At 41.5% G+C, this 22,112-nt stretch overlaps 1 protein-coding gene across 3 annotated transcripts; it reads right to left on the bottom strand.

Annotated features, from left to right (window-relative positions):
• Positions 1-222: 222 nt before the first annotated feature.
• LOC139931388 (uncharacterized) lies at positions 223-20,468 on the bottom strand. 3 transcript variants are annotated; one of them, XM_071924881.2, is made up of 13 exons: positions 20,339-20,468; positions 8,355-8,526; positions 6,399-6,579; positions 5,972-6,038; positions 5,104-5,458; positions 4,538-4,659; positions 4,379-4,427; positions 4,211-4,253; positions 3,800-3,842; positions 3,540-3,629; positions 1,987-2,056; positions 1,786-1,843; positions 224-839 (listed from the first exon to the last, which is right to left on the bottom strand). In XM_071924881.2, the coding sequence occupies exons 1-13, from the start codon at positions 20,341-20,343 to the stop codon at positions 790-792; spliced, it is 1,305 nt and encodes a 434-aa protein (XP_071780982.2). In that variant the 5' UTR covers positions 20,344-20,468; the 3' UTR covers positions 224-789. The 3 variants fall into 3 exon arrangements, with proteins under 3 accessions (XP_071780983.2, XP_071780982.2, XP_071780981.2); XM_071924880.2 differs by lacking the exon at positions 20,339-20,468 and adding an exon at positions 12,547-12,837; XM_071924882.2 differs by lacking the exons at positions 3,540-3,629; positions 20,339-20,468 and adding an exon at positions 12,547-12,847 and having other exon boundaries at positions 223-839.
• Positions 20,469-22,112: the final 1,644 nt, after the last annotated feature.

A 22,112-nucleotide genomic window follows, 5' to 3' on the forward strand; every position in this document is an offset into this window, starting at 1 on the left:
TTCATGATTAAAAAAATATCCTGTATAGTCTACTGCATTTTGAGAGAAATACTCAAACATGACAGATGCAGTGTGAGAATATAGTAATGTGCAGTAAATAGTTTGTAATAGATTTGACTTGAAAAAATATTTTCAATACCTTTGTTTCTAAACAAAATATATTTCTGTCTAATTTAAAAAAAGAGGCAGACGACCATTTACAAGAAGCAGGTGTATTTTGCAAGAAAGGCATGATTTTCTTTTTTATTGCATTTTCTCACACCATATCAGTGTAAAACTTCTCTAAAAGGAAAAAAAAAACTTTTAAAGAATGAAAAATAACATTCATGATTTATTAAAAACAAATAAACTCAAAAATACCATCTGCTGTCATTGCCACAATTCTCCCAATACAAATAGAATCTAAATGTAATTCACTAACTTTTACTTTTTAAATACAATTCTATAATTGGAGGAGTGCTGAGACATGAGTCAGTCAAACAGTCATCCTTTGTAAAGCAGTGTAGAACAGCAGTGACTCATACTGCAGCATAGTAATACTGTCTACCAATTTGTTCTCTCTTTACCTCTGTTTCTGAAGTAGGGCATACTGTTTAGTTAACTGCTGCAATAAAGCTTCATTTTGTGCATTAGGCAAACCTGAAGATGGGAGCTTGGAAATATTTTGTAGGTGTAAAAATGCTACATCATTTCCAGAGGGTAAACATTATGCAGATGGCCTGAGCAGAGCATGATAGGACCTTCACGTCCCTTCATTCACATTATTCTCTCTATCCCTTCCTTAGTCTTTCAGGAGTCTTCAGTCTTGAGCTGTGCACTTTGTAGCTGCTGAATCAATGCTGGAAGACAGAGAAGAATAACAGATTAGGTATTCAATATTAATAATAGAGCTTCTGAATTTATGAGCTACTTGATTATAAACAAGAAACTGTAAAGTACTTATATACTAATTGCAAACTGCTTATGAACTATTTATAACCAACTTAATCTAGCTATAAACAACTATAATACAGACTATGACCCAGCCCTATATCCCCTGCAGGCTTCTTCCTCTATATCTGGTACCTCTCTAATATACAAGAATATCTTTGGGACTTATTATTAGTTGCTGGTAATGTTGGTGATCTAGGAATTTAAGCTAATTTTACTATTGCACTCACTATAAGGTGCTCTGGATAAGAATGTCAAATGAATGCCTTAATTGTAATATAATGCAATACTGGGCTATTAAAGAGTAACTAAACCCCAAACCCAAATCTGTGGTGAAGCCTGACACCTAATGGTGAAAAGTACTGAACTGGCCATCTGCTATTGGCTGGTCTTTGTGCCAGGTGATGTCATCTTCTATAGAGGACAATAGGTGGCTTTTCACCATTAGGTGTCAGGCTTCACCACAAATTTGGGCGGGGTTTAGTTACTCTTTAAAGTCACAATGAAACTGCATTTTGAGAGCATCTTGCCTCCTCAATGTGATGTATTTCCTGTTGAAACAGGATATTGGGGCAGGAAATACATTTTTGATTGTTCAAAAATCTGTGATGATTTTTATTGGTTGGAATTTTTTGTATGCCTCCTGGTACACCATTAAAGATATCCTGTTTTCCAGGAAGTAAAAGTAATGAGATTTAGATATAAAAACTATAATACATTTTTTTTTTTTTTTGGCATATATTGTCAGATAGGTGTATGATGTATGATAGTTAGAATGAGCTAAAAAGGCAAAAAACCTTGTGAGATAAAAAGTAATCTAGCATGGGATATAACAGCATGCAAATTGAAACTCACCTGTGATAATCTCATCCTTCACTTTATGAAGTTCTTTTTTCACTTCTTCAAGGATTTCCTTCAAACACACACAGACACATGTAACATTAGACCTTGGTATTAGAAGCTTGTACTTTGACAAAATCTGCTTGTTGTGTAAGGTATTGAGTGTAGGTGTCAGAGTAATTGTGATGTGTTTCAACTAGAAGTGGAGGAACCAACCTGTTTGATTCGTTCCATATCGGTTCCTTCACATGCTGAACCTTCAGAGTTCTTTTTCACCACCTTCATCCTGAGAGAGAAAGATCAACCCTTAACCTTTAGTTAACCGGGTTAGTCCCCTTGTGAGCAAGGAGGTCTTTTCCAAGAGAGAAGCAGCACACTTAGTTTCAGACGGAGCAAAAAATAAAACTAGGCACTAGACAATCTTAGAAAAGTGGGAGAAAGACAAGGAGAAAGGGGAAGAGAGAGGACAGCAGCACAGTCCTAAAACAGTCAACTTATACGTTTCCAATGGATTCATCTTCCATTGTCCCAACAACTGCTTTAAATTCATTAAGAGCAACCAGTTTTTTACATTTCAAGTCTTTACCTAGGCCATATGCAGAGAAGCAGCGATTGTGAAGACTGTAGATTAAAGATGAAAGATACTAAATTACAAAATCAAACAGGGGCATCACTTCACTAAACCCTAGGTTTAAGTTCCTGCATCAAATACCATTTGCCACCAAAACCTGGAAACTTCCTTATATCGACTCAATTCCTTGGGACAATTGGAGCGATGACTGATGACTGACAAGTTATTATGGTAACACTTCATTTGGATTGTCAGTGGCCTACTTAGTGACACTTTATAGTCACTTGATAGCAAGTTGAATATCAGCAATGGACTATCCACATAAAATATGAGCATTATTATTTGTTCAATGTGATAAATTATTAGAAGTCACCAAACTATCAGCGTAGAGGGAACATTGGTCCTGAATGTTCCCTGATGTGATTTCTTTAGCTGTGGCTTCCAAATAAATTTCTGGTCGGTTTTTGCTTTATCTTTGCTGTCCATTATAATGGTAAAAGCCGCAGGATCAAATTTAGAGTCACTTAGGCTAAGGTAGGATGAGTGCTGCACCTTGCATTACCCAGTTGACGCCCATGAAGTCAAAGAAAGATGATGGACGCAGCAGCAGGGGCGTTACACCATCATGGCAACAAATTGCAGTGGAGCAGAAGCTTGGGGTGCTTGTAACGTTCACCAAAGCAGCTTAGCAACAAGTGACTACTCTCTTGCTATAGTACGGAAGAGGATTAGGGCCACATGTGAAAAATGTATTTGAGTTCTGAGTTTAAAGTCAGAATTTTGAGAATAAAGTCAGAACTCAGAATTCTGACTTTTTTTCTCAGAATTCTGATTTTAAACCCAGAATTCTGACTTTAATCTCAGAATCTCAGAATTCTGACTTTAAACTCAGAACTCCAGTTTTTCACATGTGACCCTAATCCTCCACCGTACCCATAGCTACAGCCTCAAAGAGAAACCAGTAAATATTAACTGGTACATCTATTGCAGCGACTCAGTTGCAAGCGCGCCACTGAAGTAAACATCAGTGATACTGATTTACTGCTCACTTCACTGGCTCATAGGGAACGGACAAAGCGTACACAGTAGAAGGCAGTGAGTAGGAACCATCTCGGGGCAGCAAAGAGCCTGAGCAGTAGCTGCAGACCAGCAGCCACTGTGCTGGTGAACGGATATGGGACAGAGGGAGGACAGGTACCTGGACGCTGGGGCAGAAGTGGAGTTAGAGGGGGCTGGAGTGGCAGAGGAGGAGCTGCTGTCCCTTTGATTGGTGGATAAGGATTTGGGCCTGTTTCAAAACACGCACATCCTTCAAGACAAGCCGCTGATTTGGCCTATGAATTTTTATGGCTCCACAGAGATGGTTATTATGTATCGAATGTGTGTTAATCACCGTGGAAATGGGCTTTAATTGAGTGATTGATCATGTTGATGGTGCATCATAGATCTGACTCTTACCTTGGCATGGTGGCAGATTTTTCCTTGGGCTTTCCTGGGATTTCTGGCAAAATATAATTCTATGTATTAGTGCGTGACTGCATGATCAAATTCTGTCTGGGTGTGACTGTGTGTGCATGTGTTTGCATCTGTGTTTATGTGCGTTTTGCAGTTTGCATCAGTGTTTTTCTCTTCTTTCACTCACATTTGCCATGTTATGGTATAAAGACATGAAGTGTGTAGTCAGTCATAAGAGCATGATAAACTGTAATTACTCATGCTGCAGTAATATAGTAGCAATTGTGAATTTTTCTCAAACGTCTTGTGAAATATAATTTTTTTGACAGTAGTGAGACAAAGACAGGCTGTTTATAGAGTTCAAGTTTATAAACTCTACTATTTATTTGGTTGGATGGCAGTCCTGTAACTCACCTCCCGGTCCTGAGGATTTTGATATCGAAGAGTCAGAATCCTCCTGTGCACAGGAGACATACCAAAGTTTTAATCCGTTCCAATCTGACACCATACTAGACATACAACACATAGTCTGATGAGATGAAAACCCAGGAATTATTAAACAATCACTGACTGGGGACTTACATTGCGAGGTTCTTCCTTCTTTGTGGCTGGAGTATCCGCAGCTTTCCTCCTATTCAGAAAGAGTTGCAATGCAGACATTCAGACACTGGGGTATGTTACACACACGCACACATAAACATAGACCTCTGTCATATATCTCCAGCACAACTATTAACTTACCGCCTGGCAAGGATAGCGCTCATCTCTCCCATTAGTCCTCCACCTCCTCCACCTCCTCCTCCTCCACCACCTCCACCTCCAGATGAGGGGGCTGCTTTGGGTGCTGATGCTCCACCATCATCCTATATACACAGAGAGACAATTAATGCCAGCCATTATATTAAATAGATTAAGATAGATTAAGAATATGACAACTAGTGAGTTGTGAGGGTAATTAAAGAAATGATTACAGCAAAAAGATCACAACAACTGAACGTATTGAATTATTAGTATTATCAGCTTTACAGATGGAGGTAACATATGTACAGAAATGTAACATATGTACATATATATGTGCAAAATGTTAAGATGTACAATGTGGGGTGATGTTGGGTGGAAACCTTGTATCTCCCACATGTCAACTTTTAAGTTACTAAGAGCAGCCTTGTTTTCAGATTGACCCCCAATGTGTTTTGAAAGGGTTTCGTGAGCCCAAGGTGTTCATGGAATTTTCTCAACCCACTGAAGACCATGTATTCCTTCAGCATGAAAAGCAGCAGTAGCAGTGCCTCTCTGCAGACTCTCACCTTGGGTGCTTTACGCAGCTTGGCCCCGGCCAGAGCCGCCGCCAGATTTGCCATTCCTCCTCCATCCCCTCCACCACCACCACCTCCACCTCCACCTCCACCTCCACCAGGCGGGGGAGGAGGTGCCGGTGGTCCCGAGGCAGGGGGCGGGGGTGGGCCCGGGGGTGGCGGGGGCCCCGGTGGGGCAGGTGGAGCGGCCGGTGGGGGAGGTGGGGGAGGAGGAGGAGGAGGGGCAGCCGGGGTGGGCGGGGCAGCCGGGGTGGGCGGGGCAGCCGCGGCAGCCACGGCGGCTGCAGCCTGTCTCTCTTTCTCCAGACGCTCCCTCTCCAGCTGCTCCTGCCTCTGCTGCTCTAGTCTGGAGGGAGGAGAGAAAGAAACGGAGGGAAAAAGAGAGGGAGATGGGTTTGGAAATGTCACAAATAAATGCCCAAGGGCAGGATGGAGCAGTGAAATACTTCCATGCCATGTAACAATAAACAAAAGGATCATAGGTGTCTATTCACATTTTTGTGACTGTGCACCATTATTTTTGTGTTTAATTCACTTTTTTCACGTACATTTTTTTTTCATTTTTTCAATCCCTTTGGTGGATGTTATACAGTGTGCAAGTGTTTCTCTTCTCTACATGAATATATGCATGAAAGTGAATGCTGCGATCATACAGAAAACACAGGTGCACATATTTTATAGACTCACTGACCGACAAATTAGAAGGGATCACTATCAGTTCAGAAGTGTGGGCTTTGTAAGCTCCTGTTAGTGTTAACACTCAGCAGTCTGTTCTATCTTGTCTTTGGCTTTTTCCACATTTCAGTCCAAATTTGGAACAGTTTATCATTACACCTGAGATATATATAACAAACAGTACCTCCTCTGGTGTTCCAGCTCCTCTGCAGAGGGTCCATTCTGAGCGGGGCGGGGAGCGGAGTTCTGACCTGAGGAAACATGTCATCAGGGTTGTAGCGGAGGCTAAACTCAGCTTACCCACCATTTTAGACTCACATCAATGTTGATGGCAGAAATTCATAGTATACATCATAATAGGTCGTATCAAGCTGATGTAAGTTATAGGATAGGGTCTTCTAAGGAAACAAAAACATGGATCATTTTCTGAATGTAGTGGGATTATAACAAAAAGAAAAACAATTGCAAAATCCACTGGTATCCAAATAATTACGCCAATTAGTACATATTCTATCCAATTTTGAGAGTCTGAGACATAGCACTGACTGCATTTATGCTGGATGATCTGGACCTGCTGAACTGAGGTCCACCTCTTGCTGTGTTGTGTTCACCTGAGTCAGCCGGTGCGTTCATCACCTCCAACGCGTGCAGCATGGAGTTGGCAAAGAGGGCGGCGTCCTCCTTGCTGCCAAAGTTCAGCCCCCACACCTGTCTGGAGTCCCGCCACTGGTGGAAGTTTGGCGTGGCTTGGTTGTACTTCAGCCCTTTGACGATTGGACAGTTGATCACCACCTGGAAGAAGACAGAAGGGGAAAATGCTGTGGATTATCCTGATTGTGTGTCAGGTTCTCTGTCTCCCAGTCTGAAGGTTTGAACAGACTGCAATGAGACTGAAAGTCCTCTAGATGGTGTTGAGACTGTATTGTTCAAAAGAAGCATCCTTATTCCTTCTTTGATCGCATGCTTGATTTTGTGCTGCATGCATGTGGCTTTAAACAGCAGTGAGAAGGTCAACATCAATAAATCATCACCACATAAATTTTGACACATTAGTATAATTACTGTAAACAAACGAGACCATCACAGAGAAGATTGTCAACCTCTAGCAGCCTCTACACTGCGTTTTACATTGTGTGCTACACGTCCGATTTGGCAGGAAATCTGCTGGATTGCTTTACAGCACAAAACAGGAAGAGGGCGCTGTTCTTCCAGAGCAAACAGAGCTAAACTTTTCAGAGTTTCTGGCGATGGCAGATGGTGTAAGGAGTAAAAGGCCGATGGAAAAATCCCTTCCAACATGTTGATCCTCTTCAGTAAAGACAAAGATAGAACAAACACATGTAGAGCAACACCAGGAGGGGGGAGGGGGAGAAGTAGCAACATCCTCTTTGTGACAGGAAGTGTGTGTGGGAAATGCGGTCTTAATTAGGAGAGAAACTCGACTAACAATATCTGGTGTGAGATAGAAGCTACCAATCATCTCAACCATGGTCTCACTTGTTTATAGCATTTATACCAAGGTATCACAAATAATCTGACAATGATCTGTTGATGTTCAAAAATGCAACACACATCACCTTTAACAAAAGACACATCTGTTCATAACACTACCAGCATGCCTGTCTTCTTAATAGAGCCTGAGAGTGGTCCTGAGTTATAGAGAACAAGTGCAGCGAGTATGTAAAGTTCACAGAAGTGAGATGAGGAAGTAGGAAAGCGAGGGAAGGTACGGGCCCCACCAATACTGAAGAGTAAAAACCTCAAAGAGTAGGAAGCAAGCTGCGGGTCTGCCCAGTATTGAGTTACTGCTTGAAGTACAGAGAGACGCTATTTCTAGTTTTATTTTTTATTTATAGTAGCAGACAGATTTTTAGAAATGGATGGCTGGAAATTCTCAGCTCAGAGCAGAAAAGCAGAAGTTTGACTAGAGGGGGGTCATTTGAATTTCCGATGATTGGCAGATGTTGGTTGACACAAATTTCTCACTTCATTTCAGTCATCGATTTCATTTGTTTTGTTTCATTTTTGTTTTCATTTGTCTGATGTCGTATCAAAAATGTAGTCAAAACTGCATTGTCACTAAAATAGTTTTTTGACGTGGTATTTGGTAAATTTAAAAAGCTGTATACATGCTTTTGTACATGACAGCACGATGTGTGTGTGTGTATGTGTGTGTGTATATGTGTGTGTGTGTGTCTGTCCCATGTATGGTGTATATAGCTCAGAGACAGAAATGATGTGTGTTAGAAGCAGGGATGTAATGGAGGGTAAACCCACCGAAAATCAGTGTAGTCCCCTTTTCATTTGCGGAGTTTATCCCCCATTTTAAGCCTGACTGGTAAATACATAATATTGAATAATATCAAACTTCTAAGTTGTAGAACTTAGAATAGAAATAAATTTATAGAAATAAATAAATGCTTTTGTTTATATTGGTGGTTGCGATCACCTACTGGATCTCATACAGTTTGCCCACCTTTTTATTTGCCACTACATCACTGGATAAAAGCGTGTGTGCTTGTATGTGTGCGTCTGTGTGTATGCATACACTTTGCAGGCTACTGTACCTGCTGGTCGGCCTGCATCTTGCGGCCCACCACCCGGAAGGTGTTGGCCGCGGGGTTGTGGTAGATCTGGACGCGACTCGCAGCCGTACCCTCGGACCCCGCCGGCACCCAGCGCTTGTTGACGTCGTCGTACAGCATGACCGTCGCCCTCACCTGGCAGATACTGGTCTCACTGTGGGAGAGATGGGGAGAGAAAGGAGGAGGCGTAAGAGAGAGAGGGAGGGATGAAGAGGATGGGTAAGGGAGAGAAAAGGAGGAGAAGACCGAGTTGTTCTATTATTAATTCATGAGATCCTTGTTTTTTTCCCACGGCGCCGCCAAAGGGCAGTCAGTCAGTCAGTCAGTCAGTCAGGCAGTCAGTCAGTCAGTCAGTCAGGCAGTCAGTCAGTCAGTCAGTCAGGCAGTCAGTCAGTCAGTCAGTCAGGCAGTCAGTCAGTCAGTCAGTCAGGCAGTCAGTCAGTCAGTCAGGCAGGCAGTCAGGCAGTCAGTCAGGCAGTCAGTCAGTCAGGCAGGCAGGCAGGCAGGCAGGCAGGCAGGCAGGCAGTCAGTCAGGCAGTCAGTCAGTCAGGCAGGCAGGCAGGCAGGCAGGCAGGCAGGCAGGCAGTCAGTCAGGCAGGCAGTCAGGCAGTCAGTCAGTCAGGCAGGCAGTCAGGCAGTCAGTCAGGCAGTCAGTCAGTCAGGCAGTCAGTCAGTCAGGCAGGCAGGCAGGCAGTCAGTCAGGCAGGCAGTCAGGCAGTCAGTCAGGCAGTCAGTCAGTCAGGCAGTCAGTCAGTCAGGCAGGCAGGCAGGCAGGCAGTCAGTCAGTCAGTCAGGCAGTCAGTCAGTCAGGCAGGCAGGCAGGCAGTCAGTCAGTCAGTCAGTCAGGCAGGCAGGCAGTCAGTCAGTCAGTCAGTCAGTCAGTCAGTCAGTCAGTCAGTCAGGCAGTCAGTCAGTCAGTCAGTCAGACAGGCAGTCAGTCAGTCAGTCAGGCAGTCAGTCAGTCAGTCAGTCAGTCAGGCAGGCAGTCAGTCAGTCAGGCAGGCAGTCAGTCAGTCAGGCAGTCAGTCAGTCAGTCAGTCAGTCAGTCAGGCAGGCAGGCAGGCAGTCAGTCAGGCAGGCAGGCAGTCAGTCAGTCAGTCAGGCAGGCAGTCAGTCAGTCAGTCAGGCAGTCAGTCAGTCAGTCAGTCAGTCAGTCAGTCAGGCAGGCAGGCAGTCAGTCAGTCAGGCAGGCAGTCAGTCAGTCAGTCAGTCAGTTTGGCAGTCAGTCAGGCAGGCAGTCAGGTAACGCTTAGTGAGATGGCCTCTAGAGGGCGTCTTTGACGAAGTGATGGCCTCTCGCCTATGGGCTAAATGCCATATTGAGTCCCATACTGATAATGCCATAGGCTATTGGATCTCACACATTGAGTTACACTCTCCACCGTCAATTTACAGACATTCACATCTTCTGCTGTCCTGCAAACCTTATGGTAGGTAATGTTATTACCTGTGGTATTTAAGTGAAGCTGGTGGAATAGGTCATTTAACCGATAAACGTGTCGCGCTAGCCCGAGCATTGCTCCCACACTGAGCCCCACTCTCTTCCGTTAATTTACATCCACGTCTTCCACTGCCCTATAAACTTTAACATCAGGTAACGTTATTGCCTGTGGTATCTAAGTGACGTTAGTGGAATGATTTAACCGATAACCGTGTCGTAATGCTTCAGTACATTGAATTGAACACACGTGCCATGGGTCTGTACAGGATCTGTGCTTGTTTATTTTGGCAACTTTGTCTTTGGTGCTCAGCGCTCATTACTGTGGTGTTTCTGCACTGCACTTCCCAGAGATCACCTGTCAATCAAAAAATGTGTCCAGTACTGTGACTTTGGGCCCTATTTAAACAATCCATGGCGCATGGTCTAAAGCACATGGCGCAAGTGCATTTAGGGCGTGTCCAAATCCAAATTGCTAGTTAAACGACGCACAATGTGGGCGCAAAGTAAGGCAAGGCGCAAAGGGGTTGTACTAAGTCCCTTAATTAATCATAGGTGTGTTTTGGGCGTAACATGAACTCAACCAATCAGAGTGTCATCTCCCATTCCATTTAAGAGCCAGGTGCGCTTGCACCTTGGCGCATTGCTATTTAAATGGCGGATTCGGCAAGTTGGAGAAATGAACGGTTTTCTGCTGAGGAAACGGATCTGCTCGTGCGCGATGGCGATGTGTGTGTGCGTCGGGTAGGCCTATGTTGTGCGTCGGGTGAAGGTAAGATGCCTTTTCAGTTTATTTTCATGACTTTTTGTTGGGCTGTGCTTTTTACATATTTACTGTGTTGTTTTTCTTGGTTGTAGGTTGCGTATTTAGCAATTGGCAATGTGTGATGATGGTTAACGGGACATGTACGTTGCACATTTGGCATTGCGTAATGGTAAAAGCATATGGCAATTTGGCAACAAAATACATGTCAGGAACGAAGTAAAGTGCAAATTTTCATAGATGATCCTGTTTTTCTATTTTGCATGGTAACGTTGTGTGTGTGTTAGAGAGAGAGACGCATCTTACTATCTGAATAATGCGTCCTTTAAATAGCAGGAAAATACTGCGCCAGACTTTAGACCAGGTTTTTGTTGGTCAATGGCGCAATCGCTTTCCGCTGCCTCAAAATAGCATTGCGCCAACAATGCGCCTGACCACACCTCATTTTAAGACCAACACGCCCATGGGCGCAAAGATGGGCGCAAGTACATTTGCTATTTACGTAAACAACGTGGGCGCTGGGCGGGAAAATGACAACTGCGTCGGTCGGAAACTAGCAATGACACTTTTGCGGCTGCGCTTTGCGGCACTTTGCGCCGGGTGTAAGATAGGGCCCTTTGTCTTTTTCCTTGGATTTTCTATTGATGCAGTTTGAGTTTCTCTTTTCTTTGTCTGTTCAGCCATGGTGGCTATCACTGCTCATGCTAACTACCCAGTTCTTCTTCTGTTGATTCCAAACAAACCGGAAACATAAAACACATAATTTCCTGTGCACCAGAGGATCTTTCCCAGGAAAGAGCAAACAGCAAATGTAAAGCTTTCATGAACTGGATACAGGTTGAGTGAGTCACTATGGTGTTCTATCAGTCGGTGATAGAGAGTAGCAAAATAGACATTTATTTATATGAAAATGTTGTGACTTATTACTTTAAAAACCCTATGCCATCTTGGGGGTTGCATATATACAGTTGGTGAAAGATATTCTGCATGCAGGCAAGCCTATGCAATGCTATCATAGGTATGTGTGTTTACATATGGTGTCATATGGTGACATATGGTTAGCATGTTTTGCAATGCATTTATTCTAAGGGAACATTTGCAACAATTGTGCAAATACTCATTTTTCATTTAAGCCTGTGTGGAAATGAATCATTGTCCTGGCAACCCGTCGTCGACTGTAAAAAAGAATAATGCCTCTACTTGCAAAGTGTTTTGAGGTGAAGCCTGTGAAAAATCTCAACTTCCTGCTTAGAGGTTTTCGTGCTCTGACCACTTCCTGTGCTCAGTGTAGTTTCTGCCTAATATGGACTGGTTTAGTCTACCTGGCAGTGATACTAACTCACTGGATTTCCTGGGTTCCCATTTGACATTTTGCTCTCAAATGATATGTTTCCATGTGGCTGGAGGTAGATTTGATTGGTTATAGTCTATATAGGCAATGTGAAAAGTTGAAAGTATGTCAAAGCTGCTATATCTGAATGCAAGTGGATCTAATTATGCACGTATAAAACAAGCCCAAATAGCAGTAATCTTTTGGAGGGCTCAATAATCTGCACTATCCAATGTGGAAATATTGAGTAACGTACATCATTTTAGGTGTGGAATCTAAAAAAGAGAACACCTGCTATAAGCTGCAGACACTCACCAACACATGAAATGTGTTCATGATTATAGAGCTGTAACACAAAGTCAAATCTAGAATTACAGTAAGAGGAAGCAGCACCTATTTCATTTCTGTTCTGCATGATATATTCACTTCTTCTTGCATTAGTCACTGAAATGCTTGAGAACGAGAGTGAGAACAATGGCTGTTGCAAGTCAAGTGGATTAACATTACCACACTAACTACACATCCTGGCCTGCGTGTGCGTCTCTCTTCTGTCTTGCCTCACACTCCATTTCATGCTATCGCTATAGAGGGAAATGCTGAGGATGGACTGTCAGAGTTCACCTTCATTAGAAAAAAGACTCACCCCATGTTCCGGCTGTAGTCTGTATCTGAACTCTCACTTGCTTTGAGACGATCTGCTTCTTTTCATCACTTTGAGTTGCTTCCTCGTCCCTCTCGCACGTTCCTTCGTTCTCTACCAAGTCAGACGCACTGTCACTGTTTCCTCCACACCTCCATCTCTCTCTGTCTCGACATTGTTCAGCACCGACCGCTAACCACTTCTGCCTTTGTTTTCTCATTTCCTAGACAGGTTTTTTTCTTCCTCCCGCCCTGTTCTCGTCTCCTCTTCTTGCTCTGTCTATTTCTCATTTTCACACTTCCTCTCTTTTTCCCCTCCCCGTAGCACAGCTCTGATCTGGGTTCTCACTTTTCCTTTTCCTCCATGCAGTTGTGTCTGTGTGCGGGGCAGGAACTGTTTACAGTACACTTGGTGCCTGGCCTTCCTTGTGTTTGTGTGTGTGTGTGTGTGTGTGTGTGTGTATGTGTGTGTTGAGGGAAGGGTGACAAGGTGCACCACACAAGTACACTGGTCATAAACCTTCACATAATTATTTAGGCTACTTCAGATAAAGAGAGTTGAGGAAGTTGCAAGTTTCTCTTGGGCAAAGCTGTGCAAAACATGCAGCAGAATAACTCAATAAAATAAAATAAAATATAAATGATGAAAATAAAAATACACATTACTACTACTACTGCTGCTACTACTATTGCTACTATCGATAATAATGATGAAAAAAGTAATATTCCAAACAGATTTCACCTCAAAATGATTGGATGACATTCATAAAAATGCAGTATCTGCAACTGATACTCATGTCATTGTATTTCATGGGCAAACCAAACTGTTTGTAGCAGTTGTAGTAGTTGTAGAAGTAGTACTAGTGGTAGTACTACTACTAGTAGTACCAGCCATAATAGCAGTAGTAGTAATAGCAGTAGCAGCAGTAGTAGTAGCAGTAGTAGTAGTTGTTGTTGTAGTAGTAGTTGTAGCAGTAGTAGTGGTGGTAGTTGTTGTAGTAGTGGAAGTAATAATAGTAGTAGTAGCCTACTTAGCAGTAGCAAGAGTAGTAGCAGTAGGAGTAGTAGTAGTAGCAGTTGTACTAGCAGTAGCAGTAATAGTAGTAGTAGCAGTAGTAGTAGCAGTAGCATTAATAGCAATAGTTGTAGCAGTTGTACTAGCAGCAGCAGTAATAGTAGTAGTAGCAGTAGTAGTAGCAGTAGCATTAATAGTAGTAGTAGCAGTAGTTGTAGCAGTTGTACTAGCAGCAGCAGTAAGTAGGCTAGCTGTAGTAGAGGTAGCAGTAGTAGTAGTTGTAGCAGTAGTAGTTGCAGTACTAGCAGCAGCAGCAGCAGCAGTAGTTGTTGTTTTACTTGCATCACTGTAAATGTAAATGCTTTCTGGTATATAGGCTACACAGCTAAGGAAATGCTTCAGCATTTGTACACATAGATCTAAACCATGTAGCTGTATCCAGATCATATACAAAGGGGAGATGAAGGGTGGTGGAAGCCACAGCAAACTATTCTGACCCTGAAAACAGGAAACTGCAAAACTATAAAAACTGTTGACTCTGTGACTGTGTCTTTTTGTTGATACCTCTGAATGTGGCCTGAGTTGCACAATTACTCAACTATAACCTTTCTCAATCTCTTAATAACAAAAATGCAGACATAGTTCTGTTCATGCAACAATATGTGCAGCTGGGTGTGCTGATCATTTGACCTCACATCCCTCAGTCTCTGTCAAAACACTGCTAAATAGCACTTAAAACTATATGGAAAGGTAACTTCCTAGTTAGGGCCATGATAATAATGAAAGAAGAACTGTGAGCTTCATTATTTTTGCTACTAATGCAGGACATGAGGAACTGTCTGGTAAAATATTTGAATTGTCATCTCGCCTCATATGTTGATCATTAATTTCCAAGGTGCCATGCATCATACATGTCCAGCCTGCATGGGTTTGCATGAAACCATTGCACAGATAACTAAAGAATCGACTAACTATATTCTTTGACATGGTATACCAACAGAATATATATGCATTTTTTAGAACATAGATGTGTTGTAAAATACACTCCCTCACACAATGTTTTTCTGTTAGAACTAAAAAAGTATTCAAGTATTTAATCATCCTCAATTAAAAACTAAATAAAAAATAGGTTATGCATAAATCATTGTGTAGATCAGTAAGTCCAGGTAAAAATCCAAGGATTATGTTAACATCTAAAACAGTAAAGTTACTTAAAAACACCTTTGAACCCTCATGTATACAGAAATATCCAGTAAGAAACATCAGCATTGTTAGAAATATAGCCTTGCTGTCTTTCAGGCTGTTGGACATGTATTTATATGTGCTGTATATTTAGTCTGTGTGCATGTTTACACCTGTAACCTCTAGTGTCTGTGTGTGGCTCTAACGTTTGTATGTGTGACACTTGAGCTTGTCAGTGACTCACCACAGCCACTTCACTTTAACAGCCAGCATTGGCCCCAGTGACATCTACAGTAAATGATGTTAATTTCCTCCTACCTCTCACGATCAGTCTGCAGTTCCTCTTTCTCCCCATCTGTCAGTATCAACCTGAACAATATGAGTACTATTCCAAATACACTATATTCATATTCATATAAATCATTGACTGAAGTTTATCATTCAAACCCACTGAGCAAGTTTACGTTTATTAGCCGTTTAAAAGATGATTAAATGGTTTATAGAGGTCTAGGCTAAAATTGGGCTACATAAGGTTTTAGTGACGTTTGGTGTATATGACAAAAATAAAGCATTATATTGTACATATGGACTTCTCTGGTGCACATTTTTGACATTTACAGTTGTTTATGCATTGTTTAAATATGTAATAATGTATGCTTGGTCTAAAACTGGGTTATACACAGCCAAAAAGTTCCAGGGCACAGAAGCAACATTGACGTCTATTGCTGCTTTGTGGGGAAATTTCTAAAATATAGAGTACAATAAATGTGTTGTTTTGCTTTATTTTATTTGTGCTTATCATTTGTTATAGTCTTGTGCTATTGCTAATTTTGTAAGAAATGTTATTATAGCAGGCTTCTCTCATATTAATGGAGTTGCCTCTTTGTCGGTTTCCCTGGGCAATAGAGATGCTTCTTGTTATCATTCAACTTGGCCAGCAGCCTTTTAGTACAGGATGCTTGATGATGATTGTAGTCATAGTTGTGATATTGTCTGTATACTGTATGTGCTGATGGGTCGGGGGCAAATTCCTCCCCACAGCCCACTCTGATAGCCTTACCTTGATCAACATTGTGAAAGCAAGAGGAGATATTGTTTTCCTTGCCATGATGCCAATTTTGAGGTGCTGCCATGCTGTGGTAAATTCCAATGTTGTGAAGCATATTTGTATATCTTGGAAATAAGTTTTAATCAGATTTTTGATGACATTTGATACTCTAAACACATCGACAGCTACCCAAATATGGTTATGCATTACTGAGCCAAATGCATTTTCCAAGTCTAGAAATACAAAATGGAGATCTCTGTTCTGTTGTTTGACTGAGTGAATTTGGTGCCTGATGATGTTGGTGTGTTCTTAACACTGTGAGAAGCATTTCTGCATTTCTGATTTTTACACGGAATGTGTCAAGTAGCCGGTAGTTGTTAAACGCTATGCTAACAACTAAAATAGGAAGCACTCATTGTACAATTAGAAGCAGTACAATTAGGGAAGCAATTTCTCAAATACTAAAAGTCCTATTACTGTAAGTCACATTTAGCTCAGAAAGAACCATCATTTCACCCATCGTCTTGTGAATTTCACTGGCTTCAACTTTTTCAATCTTTATTCATTCCTCTTTCAGTGTGTAGTGTCCTCTAAAGTTGTCCTGTCATGAGCTACTTTGTTTTAAAGTTACTACATGTACTACATTTATTAATGATATTTTATCATGAGCCAAGTATCGTATCATATCCTATTATGAGCTGAGTGTACTGTTACATAATAAACATGTCAACTTCAGTCAGGTGCAGAATATATCCCCTTTATATCAATTGCTCTTAATAGTCAAGTGATGATGCCGTTATCCTGTTTGCCAAATACAAATTGTACCCAGATACTTTTAGGGCAGAAGAAGAAGAAGAAGAAGGAGAAGAAGAAGAAGAGGAAGAAGAAGAGGAAGAAGAAGAAGTATCCGGAAGAATAATAATCCGAACAAAAACAATAAGGCTCCAGCATCTGCGGTGCTTGGACCCCTAATTATTAATGAGACTAATTTCTAGGCGATTTTATTTTACATAAAGCTACAAAAAAAATTCAACATCTTTATGATACTAAATTCTCAAAAAGAGGGCTTTGCATTTTTTCACACATATCTATGAAAATCAAAGTGATTTTTCTTCAAATATAGCAGCCCCAGGTCTTTATAATTATTATGGGCTTAATATATACTGAACAAAAATATAAATGCAACACTTTTATTTTTGCTCCCATTTTTCATGAGTTGAAATAAAAGATCTAAGACTTTTTCTATGCACACAAAAGGCTTATTTCTCTCAAATTTTGTTCACAAATTTGTTTAAATCCGTGTTAGCGAGCACTTCTCCTTTGCCAAGATAATCCATCCACCTGACAGGTGTGGCATATCAAGATGCTGATTAAACAGCATGATTATTGCACAGGTGTGCCTTGGGCTGGTCACAATAAAAGGCCACTCTAAAATGTGCAGTTTTATCTTGAAAAAAGACATTTATTAGGCACTGAACTATGGATCTCACATGACTAGGGCTACAGATATGCATTTTTTGAAAACCAGTCAGTATCTGGTGTGACCACCATTTTCCTCATGCAGTGCGACACATCTCCTTCGCATAGAGTTGATCAGGTTGTTGATTGTGGCCTGTGGAGTGTCGGTCCACTCCTCTTCAATGGCTGTGAGAAGTTGCTGGATATTGGCAGGAATCGGAACACGCTGTCGTACACGCCGATCCAGAGCATCCCAAACATGCTCAATGGGTGAAATGTCTGGTGAGTATGCAGGCCGTGCAAGAACTGGGATGTTTTCAGCTTCCAGGAATTGTGTACAGATCCTTGCAACATGGGGCTGTGCATTATCATGCTGCAACATGAGGTGATGGCGGTGGATGAATGGAACGACAATGGGCCTCAGGATCTCGTCACGGTATCTCTGTGCATACAAATTGCCATCAATAAAATGCACCTGTGTTCGTTGTCCGTAGCCTATGCCTGCCCATACCATAACCCCACCGCCACCATGGGGCACTCTGTTCACAACGTTGACATCAGCAAACCGCTCATCTGCTGTCTGCCATCTGCCCGGTACAGTGAAAACCGGGATTCATCTGTGAAGAGAACACTTCTCCAAAGTGCCAGACGCCATCGAAGGTGAGCATTTGCCCACTCAAGTTGGTTACGATGACGAACTGCAGTCAGGTCAAGACCCTGGTGAGGACGACGAGCACGCAGATGAGCTTCCCTGAGACGGTTTGTGCAGAAATTCTTTGGTTTTGCAAACCAACTGTTGCATCAGCTGTCCAGGTGGCTGGTCTCAGATGATCTCGCAGGTAAAGAAGCCGGATGTGGAGGTCCTGGGCTGGCGTGGTTATACGTGGTCTGCGGTTGTGAGGCCGGTTGGATGTACTGCCAAATTCTCAGAAACGACATTGGAGATGGCTTATGGTAGTGAAATGAACATTCAATTCACGGGCAACAGCTCTGGTGGACATTCCTGCAGTCAGCATGCCAGTTGCACGCTCCCTCAAAACTTGCGACATCTGTGACATTGTGTTGTGTGATAAAACTGCACATTTTAGAGTGGCCTTTTATTGTGACCAGCCCAAGGCACACCTCTGCAATAATCATGCTGTTTAATCAGCATCTTGATATGCCACACCTGTCAAGTAGATGGATTATCTTGGCAAAGGAGAAGTGCTCACTAACACGGATTTAAACAGATTTGTGAACAAAATTTGAGAGAAATAAGCCTTTTGTGTGCATAGAAAAAGTCTTAAATCTTTTATTTCAACTCATGAAAAATGGGAGCAAAAATAAAAGTGTTGCGTTTATATTTTTGTTCAGTATATGTAGTGAGGTATGGTGTAATTGGGTCACGATCCCTTCAAATACACCTAGATCTATCAACACATTGACATTGAACACAAATTTCCATGACTTTTACAAAACTTTTGGACACTGACTATTTTGCACAATTTTTCAATCTGTGACCCTATGAACTTTGCAGTGTGATAGTGTTGACCTTACTAATTTCCCCTCATCATTCTATATATTCAGGAAGACAATCCAATAATATTTCCATGGACCATCAGTCTATGTAGCATCTCCTGCAGTGGAAACATGAGCCTGGTCTTGATGATGTAATCACATCATCATCGGGATGGGTGTTCATGGAATCTGACTCCACTCCAGAGGGGCACTTTGGGTGGGTCCACTGGCTGGAAGCATTAATGCGAGGCAGCGTCTGCTGCTCTATCAGAGGGAAAGTCTCGGTGGTCGCACTTTAACAGCTGCTCATGTCTCAGCACAAACCTCTGTCTCACCCGAGGTTATTATCGTAAACTAAAATTAGGTATTAACAAACATTGTCATAAACTGAAATAAAAATAAAAGCTGAACTAAAACCAGCTTAAAATAAAATAAAACATATAGGTGAAATGATTTGAGTTGTTGCCTTTTCTTTATGCACATGGTAAAAAAGAGAAAGAATTGAAAAATGTTAAGAATTGAAAAATTAATGTAAATACATTTTAAATAGAGTTTCTGATTTATTGTTTGTATTACACAATACCTGTTGCAACCATATACAAAATACCTGTTGTGAACTTCTGTCATATACCTTTAAAAAACTACCACTAAAACTAGAACTGAAACTAAATAAAAACCAAACTGAAATTGAAATAAAAATTGAAAACTATATGCAAATAAAACTCAATGGAAAAACACAAAAACTACAATAACCCGTGCAATATTTTGAGCTCAAGTCATACCAGGTCACAGTTTCCCCTTTAGTTGAAATACTGATTCATGGTGATGCTGGGAAATGGGTGTAAACACTGAAAACAGCAACTATGGCTGCAAACAGTATAGAACATAATAAGGAGCTAACCTATAATAACTGTGAAAATGTGTTAACCCTTAGCACCTCAGTGAGGCAGTGAGGAAACACAGACAGGCTGAAATGGAAATGACCACAGAGTTTGAAATTAGCGCTGTAGCCTGTCAGCTATGAATAATTTAAGAACCCAGGGTCAATGTTTTGTGTTATCAGTCACAGTCTTCATGCCATTCTGCTTGTGAATAGAGACTTGACACAGACAGGATACAGTGACAGTCTAGTAGAAAAGTTACAGCTACTACTGTAGATCTACATGCAAACAGTTCTAGCGCATGCCAAGTTATTTACTTGCAACATCTGCATCTGCCAGCAATCCCTTTATGAGCGGTGAAATTGAACCCACATTTTCCAGCAACATTACACCAGCGCTTCTGCTGGGACTGGAAAAATATTCAAAATGTAGGTTAGAGAATTGAAGCAGCGCTGTGCTACATAAACATCAAACATCATGGGGTGAAAAAAACCAAAAGTGCTATAGAAAGTGATTGCAGCTCTCTTTTACAATTCTTTGTTTATTCCCATGTGCCATCAATCACTTGCAGAGCCCTTTCATCAACTGGGGTAAATATTACAATGTCTTCCATAAGAGAATGACAAATAGTGGAATGGTAAAGGCATTGCAGTTGGCCTTCACATGTAACATAATTGCAACAGAATGTGCACAAATCAAATCCTCCAGCTCTTACCTCATGGTGAAGTGAGCCAAAATCCCTTTCTACAGGCCAGATATCTGTTGGCAGCTTGCAGGCTGGTTTAGACAGTCAGAAAACACAGACGAGATGATAGAACATATGATCCACACTTAGCCAATCAAACGTGACATCCGAATTAAGCTGTGCTCAATTACACAGAATGGGACTGAGCGCATAGGCTCAATTTCCTGGTTCAATGGGAGGGGAGCTGAACTGCAGGGGCGTGGCCTCTCACTGGACTTTACACTTTACATACTGCTTTTTAGTGAAGTGTATTCAATTGGAGGGGATTGTACATGCTAGCTTTTTTCACATAATATCCTCTTTAAACAAACCAAACCCCTTTAAAATGGGCCAAAAAGACAGAACAAGCTCAGCTCTCTTTGCATTCATAATGTCTTCTATCTTGAAGACTCAGATGTTTTTACACTTCAGCTCTGATGAGATCCCACTTCACTTTCTTTCTTTTTGGCAGGCAATATTTATGATTCTTTATGCAGAAAAGAGGCAACATCAAACTAGACATTTGTGGGCCAAATCTCATTAGGCTTCTCATGATCCGTCTTCAAACACTGTCTGATGAGCTCATTTGGCTATTGCAGCCATTATGCATTACACATCACAGCAATGTTCGAAACATACAAGGCGCTTTTCATTCAGCCTTGCCAGCGGACACAGAAAATGTGTTTTATGCAATAATTGTAAGCTATATATGCTATGGGGTGTGATGATTTTTTCCCCATGAAACACTGGACTTTCTTCCATAAGTGAATCACCTATTCCACACAGTAGTATCCAAATGCAAAATGCTACAGATAACAAAATAGCAGAAACACACCCCACTATTCAAAACAATGATTATGCTGCATAACTAAGCACTCTGACTTCTGACAGACCTCTGATATGTACAGTATATTTTATATTTACCTCGACCACTCCTGATCTTCCATCATTATCAGTAAATGCACTTTAGCACTAGAGGGCGATCAAATGCCATGTTCCTACAGTAGCACACAGCTTCAACAATGTAGGCCATATGAGAGCGAGACTGGTCCACTGATCACAAGGCATACACATTCTGTTGAATTATAACATTTTCTTGGCATTGGGGATCAAATTGTGTGAAGATGTGCTTGATTTCAAATGTCTCTCATGAAGATTTGCATGTGATACCATTTAAAAACAATGACTGCATGTTGATGGCAGATTCTGTAACAAAATAATGTTGCAGATGAAAATATTTTTTAGATACATGTAATAACCACAGGTCAAATTGGTGATTGATTTTGGTTATTACCACTAGAAGTCTGAGTGCACAGGAGATCATCCAAAGCCTGATGAGATTTCTTCATTGTATGTGAGAGTATGTACGGCTGTGGTATGTTTGGTACTATCTGTACTACTGAACAGAATATAATAAACCTGTCGACAGCCAAGCAGGTAGCTTGCCTGGTTTAAAAAGCAGCCTAGATCAACAGCACAGACAGTTTTGCCTAGAGTCTCTACTGAGAATGAAACTCACCCAGGCTAAAACAACATGCTGTGTTTGTTTTGGTAATCTACATTGATGAGCAAGACAATGCAAATCATGGACAAGCGTTATCAACCACTGCATTAAACCAGCCCCCACACTGCACAATATGAACCAACCAAACCTGCAAACCTAGGTCTACCTGCCATGTGAAAAGTAGCAAACGTACCCAAAAATTACCAAACGCCCCTCTGTTGCACCCAACAGGAGCTACTGAGTGTGCAAGCAAGGATGAAA

The sequence above is a fragment of the Centroberyx gerrardi genome, chromosome 11 (assembly GCF_048128805.1).
Source record: "Centroberyx gerrardi isolate f3 chromosome 11, fCenGer3.hap1.cur.20231027, whole genome shotgun sequence".
Lineage (NCBI taxonomy): Eukaryota > Metazoa > Chordata > Actinopteri > Beryciformes > Berycidae > Centroberyx > Centroberyx gerrardi.

What these genes read in the sequence shown, in the direction of transcription:
- LOC139931388 (XM_071924881.2), bottom strand. An exon ending in GAGCTGGAACACCAGAGGAG is followed by an intron (nt 5,459 to 5,971) that starts GTACTGTTTGTT and finishes TCCTCCCTCCAG; the next exon opens with ACTAGAGCAGCAGAGGCAGG. An exon ending in AAATCTGCCACCATGCCAAG is followed by an intron (nt 3,630 to 3,799) that starts GTAAGAGTCAGA and finishes GTTTTGAAACAG; the next exon opens with GCCCAAATCCTTATCCACCA.